Source organism: Eurypyga helias, unplaced genomic scaffold (genome assembly GCF_000690775.1).
Source record: "Eurypyga helias isolate BGI_N326 unplaced genomic scaffold, ASM69077v1 scaffold13809, whole genome shotgun sequence".
Lineage (NCBI taxonomy): Eukaryota > Metazoa > Chordata > Aves > Eurypygiformes > Eurypygidae > Eurypyga > Eurypyga helias.
In genome coordinates, this window is record NW_010272801.1 from 1 (window position 1) to 9,542 (window position 9,542).

At 48.8% G+C, this 9,542-nt stretch overlaps 1 protein-coding gene across 1 annotated transcript; it reads right to left on the reverse strand.

The window, feature by feature from the left end:
- Nucleotides 1-467: 467 nt before the first annotated feature.
- Nucleotides 468-2,888, reverse strand: LOC104515325 (uroplakin-1b-like; the record flags this gene model as incomplete). The annotated part of the gene is made up of 3 exons (XM_010159253.1): nt 2,808-2,888; nt 2,083-2,283; nt 468-542 (listed from the first exon to the last, which is right to left on the reverse strand). Coding segments are annotated over exons 1-3 (345 nt in total), but the record flags the coding sequence as incomplete, so codon positions are not given.
- Nucleotides 2,889-9,542: the final 6,654 nt, after the last annotated feature.

Genomic DNA, 9,542 nt, shown 5'->3' on the forward strand with positions numbered 1-9,542 from the left:
CTGGAGGTATTTAAAGGATGTGTTGATGAGGCACTGAGGGACATAGTTTAATGGTGGACTTGGCAGTGCCAGGTTGATGGTGGGACTTGACGATTTTAAAGGGTCTTTGCCAACCTAAATGACTCTATGATTCTGTGATTGATCAGTCTGTAGTTGAAAGACTAAAAACCCTATTGATGAATCAGCTAACCCACGCTATTATTTCCTTACCTACAAGGTTGTAAACACTTTAGAATGTTAAAAATAACAAAAGTATTCTAAAAAAAAGAAAGTTATTTCCTTGATTAGAATGAGGTTGGAGACTTGCCTTGTGGGGTCCTGTTCTAACTCAGCAACAGTCCTTTGAGTTTACACTGTACCGCCACTCTTTACTGCCCATTCACCACACTGAGCAGTACCCCTGATTGCCCCAGAACTGCAGCATTTCCCAGCGCAGCTGAAGAGCACACGAGGAAAGAAATACTCACAAAGTCTCGGTGAGTTGCTGCCGTGATGCAAGAAGCCATTTCAAATGCGTAAGCGATCAGCATCAGAATAATATACTGTGGGAGACAGAGAGCAGAGTTAACTCTTGGAGAAAGAGTTAAACATTTTTTCCAGACTAAGCCTGAAACCCTGCTCAAGGCAAAGGAGGCCAGACTATCCCAGTCCTCTCTATGCCTCTGAACATCCATGTAGCCCTTCCCTGTGCTTGTTTCAGTTTGAAATCTGCTTTCTTGAAGGTGTATGACTGAAATTATTCTCCATCTCACAGAAAAAAAAAATCATCAGAACCTCACAGCATTAATACCACCCTGCCTCTGTGGAAAACACTTGGCCTGATATGTCCTAGAATAACATTCGCCCTTTTCTTTGTTGCATCTCTTTGGCAACTTCTGCTTGTGTCGTGTCTTCTCCTTTTGCTTCCACTTGTCAGCTATAAGCTTTTCAGCAAGATGCTGCTCACTCCTAGCAGCAGATCTTGTACTTTTGGGGAAACAGAAAGCGCAATTTAAGGTGTCATTCAGATCCTCCTGATTTTGCATCACCAGATTTCCTCAGTGCTCCTACTTTATGAGCTAAGATCCTTCAGGAAAACAGTTCCCGAGGATCACGGCTCATAGTCTGTTTTGCTGCTTTTCTTCGCTTCTCATCACAACCCCTTTAACCTTTCCCATATTCTCACTGAAGTTCTTGTATCTCTGTTTCTCCTCCCACATTTTATAATGTTCTTCTCAGATTCAAAGCATTTGTTTCCTTCTTACCCCAGCTTTGGCCCCTTGTACCCTCTCTTATCTCCTATATCACAGCCTTGGGTTTCAGCCAAGACACCAAAATTCAGAGTCAAGGGAACTCTCTTCCCTCAGCTGTTTGATGGCAAATTCCCTGGCACAAGTGTTCAGGTCTTTAAGTGTCTTTTTAAAAAAAAAAAAAAAAAAATCAGACACTCTGCCATCCCATAATGATGGGAGTTTTCAGCTTTACCCTTCATTGACACAAGCACCAATTAGGTTTCGCCACTTCCAACCTAAAGGACTAAGTAAGAAATTGTACAGAGATTTGTTCACATCTTAACGTTGTCCTTGGCTTATCCAAAGCTCTGGGTCCCCACCCCTGTGATTTCTGTCTGCCTGCTGATGTCTGATGTTCTCAATTGCACCCATATTTGGTATACAAGAACATACTAATGCCTTGTACAGAAGACGTTACTTATCAGCTCCTAAACTCAATGGTATATGACAGCTGAAAGGCAGTAAGGGGTGGGGAGAAGCAAGGATCTAAGCCACATCCCAGCTACATCTGATTGCACAAGTGCTTCTGCGCTGCTTCAGGGCAAGGTCAGGTTCAAGCCAGTCAGCTTAAGCCTCCATTGTGGCTGTCACCATTAATTCCCTCAGCCTGGTTTGGGAGCTTCATATTCATGTATCCTCACAGGACTCACCTTGTGGGACACCACAGCCATGATCAAGAAGAACCTTTGGATCTTTATCACCGACAAAAGCTGTCTTTGCTCGGCAGGTGATTACCAGGATGAGCAGGGAAACTAAAGCATCATTTTTTTCAGTTTGGCAGCAATATGTAGGCAAACTTTGCTACACTTACCACCAGCAGCAAGGTTCTGTTGGACTTAATGACTCCAACAATACCAAGGATAGACAGAGCAAAGAGTGCAAAGCCAACGAAGATGCCAATCCAGGTAGCAGCATAGAGGTCATCGTTTTCTGTGGCTTCCAGCAAAGGGTAGAGACCGTGGGGATCAGACACAAAGAAGATGCACTCTGCTGTCAGGGCAATGCCACACATCTGAGAAGTGCAGGTTTGGGAAATATATTAGATCAAGCTTCCTCAATGAAATAGCAGAGAGAGAAAAAGATGGAGACTGCTTTCCTTTCACTCAACATCCTGCCAAATGGGAGCTACTCAACTCCTCCTCTGTCCAACCCTACAGTCTTTTGTGTTGTGCCTTCACAGAATTGCAGGCAAAAGTCACCCTGCCTAGACCTGAGAGGTCAGGCCTAGGACTTGAAGATATTAAGAAATATTTCACAGAACCTTTCCCATCACCATATGGAAGGAGGTGGCTGGAAATTGGTCAGCAGCAAGGGCTCTTCCCCTAGAACTCAGGTTGGTCTTATGGATCAGCCCCTGCTGCCTCTTACTGTCCCCTCCGCACCCAACTGATCAGCTAGCACACCTGTCCTTTACCCTTCCTCTCCGGCTTTAGTGATGTGGGGTTCACAGGTGAAGAGGGATTTCGTATCTGGGAACTGCTGTTTTAAGTAGTATCATACTGGAAGGAAGCCTCCACCCATACTTGTCCCACTTACCCCAATGACCACATTCCCAAAGACTAATAGACCCTGCAGGATGCGTATGCCATCATCGCTTTTTGCCATCTTTAATTCTTCATGCAAGCTGGGAAAAAACAGAGACAGACTTCCATTAGACCAGTACAACAAGCTTCACTCAGAAATAGAAATTATCCCTAGGGAGAAGGATAGACAGAACCTGCCAGCCTGTCTGTACACCTCCCACCCCTTGCTTCAGTGTAGTTTTAGAGGAGAAACTTCCCCAGGTGTGAACACGGAAGCTCAGAGTCTCCCTGATACTCAGGTTACAGAAGATCGGGACCGCTCTAGGGGCAGCGGTGTCTCCAGCTCCCTTTTGGCTGGGGTTCTTATCATCACAACAGCACCCACGCAAGCCTCAGCTCATGGGTTGCATTTCCACCTGCCTAGAAACACCAGCTACACCCAGATGGACAGGGGGCAAGTTCAGTGCCCTCACCTTGCTCCTCTTCCAAAGGAGCCAGTGGTATCCCAGGGTACACTATCCCGCTGGCTGTTTCGTTTTGGCCAGCACTGCCACAGGACAGAACTGGTAACCATACCGCTTTAGCTGGATCCCACACCTACGTACAGCTCGGCTGCACCTTGCTAAAGACAGCCCCATCTCCCACCCATGCCAGGAATTGGACGTGGTTCCCCCATTCCCAGTCAGGTGCAAGGGAGGGAGGGAGCAGCTCAGGCTGCAGCTGGCTCATGGGAGCCAGGCCGAGTAGCATTCCCACCAAATTCCAGAGAGCGTTATATCCTGCAGGCTAGGGCCAGGCACCCCACGTTGAATTCATCCCTTTGCAGAAAGAGCGGCATAAAGGCACTAGTCAGAGGTGTGAGACCTCTTGGAGAAACAAGCCCAGGTGCCAGCACCAACGAAGCCCTTCTTTCAAAGGGACGGAGTGCATGTGCGCATGGAGAGGGGGAGGGAAAAAACCACCCAATCCCAAGACAGCTGCGTTTGCAGGATGGTTAAGAACACACAAGCCATGAAAGAAAGGCTGAAGAAAGCCCAGCTTGAGCAGACAACAGGAAAAGCAGCTTGAGCACCCCTCTTCTGCTAGAGTACCTACACTTGTGCCTTCTTTTCCTGGGCTTACTGACCGTGATTCTTCAAAGAAGCTGTTGGAAAATAAGAGGAGAGACAGCTGTCAGTGAAGGGGATGTTTCTTGAGGAACAGAGGATCATTGTGGCACCTCTCTAACAATGAGACCTTCAGTCTCCTCAGCAGCTGCCCCCTTAGGGTAGGCAGGACTTCCAACAATGGCAGAGAGGAACACAGAATTTCCTAGCACCCTTTCTGCAGTGGTTTGAGAGTTGGCCATGGAGAGATCTCCAGTGCTCTCACCATTATACCAGCAACAGAACACGTAAGTATTTTTAGATGATAGTGTGAATGGGGTTGGTCATTATATCCAAGGGAAGAAGACATTTTTATTCCCAGCCAGGTGGAAGCTATACAGCTCTGCACTTGGAAATGGCAGGCTCACAAGGTCAATATGAAACTCAACGCCTGCCAAACCTGTTGACCAACCAGCATGCCCAGGGGCCACATGAAACTGCCTTGCAGGTCAGATCTGGGTCTGAGCAGTGTTTCACCACGTGTTGTCTGCAGAGTTTGCCAAACCTGAGATGGAGGCTGGTCCTCCGCTCCTCTGAAAGCGGTAGAGACTACTGCCTGGCTCATGGACCTTTGTGCTGCAAACTCTAGAGATTTTCAAAAAGCTTTTAGTTATTGTCAGCTAAGAGACATCACAAGTCAGGGGGCAGTCCAGAAAACAAGTAAATTTTCCCTTCAGGCACATGAACACTGACCACTACATGGAACGGTAGGTCTGCTCCAGCTGACACGGGAAGAGCTGGGTGGAGTGTGCCATGTGGCTAGCACGATGGATCACACCAAGCACAATTAACAAAGCCACAACCCTTTCCTTAACATCACAGGAGCCTCTTTCTCCCTCCCTTTTTCTCCTACAGAGCTCGCTGCAGCGTAATGACAGCGCTCACACCTTGTATGTGGGTTGCCCACCCAGCCCATGTGCTTGCCTCCCCACAAGCTGGCCTTTTCCTCCTCCATGGCAGCAGGACCCGGCTTGCTCTTGCCTCCCCTTGGGCAGGTATTCCTGCAGGCACGCCAGGCCCACAAAGCAAGCCTCTTCTCCTGGGGCAAGCCCATCTCCTGGGCTACCGTAGCTGGGAGGAAAACTGGCCACAGTCACCACCACACAGATACAAGCGGGAGAGTGGCACGCTCCTAGGCAACTTAAGGCTCTCCAGCACCATCCCCAAATCCAACGGGATTGCAGGGTGGGGGGAAGTGGTGAGACCAAAAAGAGGGAAAGGGAAGGAAGAGCCTTTAGCGTAGACCTAAAAAATAAACACTGCAATGATGTTGCCATATTAGTGTGAATTCTCCCTCTTCCTCCAAATGATTGGCACTGAAGAGGTTCATTTCTCAGCGTACAATTCCTTCCCCTGTGCCACATGTGGCCACCGCTTGTCTTCACTGTCAAGGGTCTCGTATCACCATCTCAGAGTCGACCCTCCAACATGACCCAGAGGAGATGCCATGGGAAATGTGAGGCTTCCCACCTGCTGCCTGCTCCTCGTGAGTTAAGCAAGAGCAGCTTGCACAGCGCTCGGCGCAGGTGCGTGACTACAGAGGCGCGAGGCAAACCTCGGTCGGCTCGCCATGGCACGCAGGTATGGCTCGCAACCACCCATGAGGTGTGTCTCCTCCTCCCAGTCCCCAGAGGGACAGGCACAGCAGCTCCTGCCTGCGGGCTTAAATCAGTTTGGAGGGAGAGGACCCTTCTGCGTGGGCTGGTTTTACAACACTAATACAATTTTCTGGGGCTTCAGGGAAACTCCTGAGGAAACCAGAGCTTCAGATGCAACTCCTACCCAAAATCTTCATATGATAAGGCAGCCAGGTCCTGGGATTTCAGCTCTGAGCTTGCATGGAGCTGGTGTACCTCAGCAGACCCTTGGCACCTTGCAATTTAGCTGTGACCCATCCGTGTCGCAGGTATTCAATTATCACTGCCACACTCCATGCTCCAAGCAGCTGTGGAAAGGTGTCTGTTTCTCCCATTTTACCACAAAAACCTGCGCCCCTCCTGAAGCACATCCTCCTTCCTTACACCCTGGTCACAATCAAGACTGCAGCTTCTCCCCTCTCCTCTCCCCTCACACCCTGACAACACTCCTCTCCCCTCACGCCCTGACAACACTCCTCTCCCCTCACGCCCTGACAACACTCCCCTCCTCTCCCCTCACACCCCCCATGTCACTCATTGGGGTCTGGCTGAACCTGTCAGAGCCCAGGAGCCGTGGTAGACCTGCCTCCTCTCTGCCTCCACAGGTTGCCCACAGACCTGTTATTTTCATGTCCTTAGAGCTTTCCTGACCTCTCCTCCCTTCCTCTAGTCACAGGGGCTCTGCAAAACCTGCAGCACCACTGTGGGAGCCAAAAATGAAGCTACTTTCTGCAGAGGCTGGCTTCTGCCCTTGTCTGTTAGGTGGCCAACCCCATGCAGACTTTCAAAGGAAGCCCTGCTCGCAGCAGTGCCGGGGTTCAGGCAGGATTCAGTCTCTGTTGTGCATCCCTCGCTGGGCTGGTTGATCTTCTGAAGCCTCTACATTTTCTTTCTATAGGCTGGGACAGGATTTCAGTGGCCTTACAGGTGGATGTCCCCTGCTTAGCCTAGTCCTACTCCATCTTTAGCCAAAAACCCCAACAGGTAAGGATTGGTTTGGCATTGCCCCATACATTGCAAGTACCATTTTGATTGTCTGATGTTTTGTGCCAGTTGTCACAGTGGAGTCACAGCACTCTGACTAAGGGATGTCCAAAACCACCCCCGAGAGCATCACTCGTTTCTACACCTTGCTCTTGGAAGTCTCTCAGGACTTAAGCCCAGCAGCAGGGCTTAAAGGGGCTTCACCTCACCCCTTGCCACCCCGGTTTGCCTCAGCGTCCCTGTGCAGGGTGTTGTCTTCTCATCCCCTGGTGTAAGGAGGCAGAGACAAGGGATGTGTTTGTCTTATTACTCACAGGCTCCGTAGCCTCCAGATACCTTGGCCGAAGGGCTCCAAGTCGCTCAAGCACAGCTAAACAAACCTCGCCGTTCAACGGCAGAATCCTGGTCCTTTCCGGCAACTCCCTCCGGCACAGAGGCCTGAGCACCACACCTCCTGCCCCCGGTGCTCACGCGGCCCCGGCTGGGGAGCGAGCATGTGCGGGCAGGAGCTGGATCTGGAGCGCTGATGGAGGGAAGCCAGCAGGATGGAAACGTTGCCGGAGGTGCCAGTGCGAGCCACGGACCTGCCGCCGTCTAGGACACACTGAGGCTTGAGGGACCAGGCAGCAATAAACCTACCTTTTATTTCTTTTTCATTTGGTTTTAGCAGAAAATTTAGTGCCTAAGGGGCTTAAAAAGAAGGTAGTTTCCAAGTGCTTGGGACATCTTCAAAGTTACACGGTTTTTAAGAGGATGCAATCAAATACATCACTGATGAACTGCTTGGATGCTGCTATAGGAAGCCAAATCCTTTACAAGTGTAAATTCATCATTCAATTACTTATTTTTGAAGAAAACACCTCCAGTGCACACAAAGCCACATGCTCCTCCTGCCCCTCCAGACCTTCCCCAAAAGGTCCGAAAGGCAGCCACCTCGCACAGAGAACAGCTTGTGCCCCGGGAGTCCCCCACACAGGGAAAAGGAAGAGCCAGGCAGCTATGTTGTGCCAGAAAAGGAGAAAAAATAAAGCAGAAACAAAGCTCGGCATCAAGCAGGGGTCAGAGACTAATTAAGTTTCCTTTCGAGGGAGATTGCTATGAAATGAAGCCTGTGTGAACAGTGGAGTGGCTGGTAAATCATCATCAAGCATAATTACCTCGGAAATAGAGCTGGGAGGTAGGCTTTTCCTCTCTCCCTCATTAGTTCAGCACAGCCAAGAGGAATTTTTTTTTGCCTTTCCTATTTTCAGAAATTAGGGGGAATTACAGGATTCATCTTTCTCTGCAACAGTTTTTCTTTTTACGCTCAGATATATTTGCAACAGATTTAATTTTCCCGTTCCCTCCTCCTCAGTCTTTAGGAGGAAAAAAAAGGAAACAAATTAAAACAGCCATAGAGAAAAGACAGCCTGAGGTAAGGAAAATGAAATACTTAATAACCCTCTGCAGTTAACCTTATCCAGGTACCAGACTCCCACACGCTAAACACAGCCCAGGTACGGAAATAAATACCAGTAAACGTAAAAGCTTCCTTTTCACCTGGCAGAGGCTCGTTGCTAACGCGCCTCATCGAGAGGAAGACGATGACCCAAAGCAAGGCACTCACCCCTTCCTTCTGGTGATGTTTCCCCGCAGAAGTCCCGACCCACCTGCGAAGCGGAGAAAGCCCCTTCCTCCCACCCCCCGCTGGGTTTTAAAGAGCCCAGGTTGCCTGAGGAAAGGGCTGATTGGTAGGGTGCCCATCACATGAGGAAAACTTTCTTTTTTTTTTTCTAGCCAAACCTGTTCCCCGGTCCTCCTAGGACCAGAGGGTGTCTCTGTGATTCTTAGATCGTATCGGAATGCCGTTGTGACGAAAACACAAAGCTTTAAAGAATTTCTGTTATTATAATTTCGAAAGGTTGGACGAGTGACTCACTGGTACGAGATACTTGAACTTTAAAGAGGATGGGCAAGTTGAAAGTATGCAAATATAACTATTAGGATTGCTGGACTGCTGTTTGAGCACGGGTATAAGAAGAGTGTACCAACTAGAAAAAAGGAGTGAATGAATTTTAGTGTTTTCACTTAATTATGTTGTGTGGGGGAAACCCAGTGGTTTGGGTCCTATCTGTTTTCACTTTATTTAGCTTGGATTTTTTTGTTTGTTTGTTTTGAAACAGAGTGTAGGTGTTGGCTACATCGTGGGCAATATGAAAAGTGGGGACACTATTGCATTTCCTTGGGCCCTATGGATTTTTAAGACATTCAATCTTATTAGGATTGAGCAAAGTCAGGCACAGACATATATATTAACTGACCTGTGATGAACTGAGAGGGACGGAGGCTGAGGAGTACAGCCAAAAAGGAGTGTCTCTCACCTTCCTCTCCCTCACCCATTCCAGTACAAGTATGACAAAAATCATGTTTCCCATTACAGGGGCCGTGAGCAAATTTCTGGCAAAAGCACAGGTGCTTGTGCTTGGCGTTCTTCATCTGCTGGTACAACAAACAGCCAGATGAATGGGGGGCTTAGGAAGAGTGATGGGAGCTTCACATTTTTAGAACCCTTCACAAGCGAAAAGCAAACATCAAAAGAATATATATCGCTAGCCCCTTGCAAGTGTCTTGTGGGAAATCAGTGAGAACTGCAATAGCTCCAATGTTTTACGGGTCTGCTTGGTCCTTGGAGCCAGCTAAAGAGAGACCCAGCTGCTGGGTAACCCCCATGAGATTTCACCCTCAGGAAGGGACAGTGCTTTCAGGCTTTCAGCATTTCCAGCTCTGTGAGATACCACAGTGATAAACAAAAGAAAACCCAGCCGTTGCAGACAGCCTGATCTGGTAGAAATTTGGGGCAAGAAATGTGTCACTTGTTCTGGGCTCTCAAGAGTAGGGACGCAGGTTTGTCTAACCCTAAACAACTCAAACCTGCTTACCCATTATTTGTGCTCCAGCTTTCAGCAGTGCTGAGGGGACCACGCTTTCTGCACTGACTGGGGT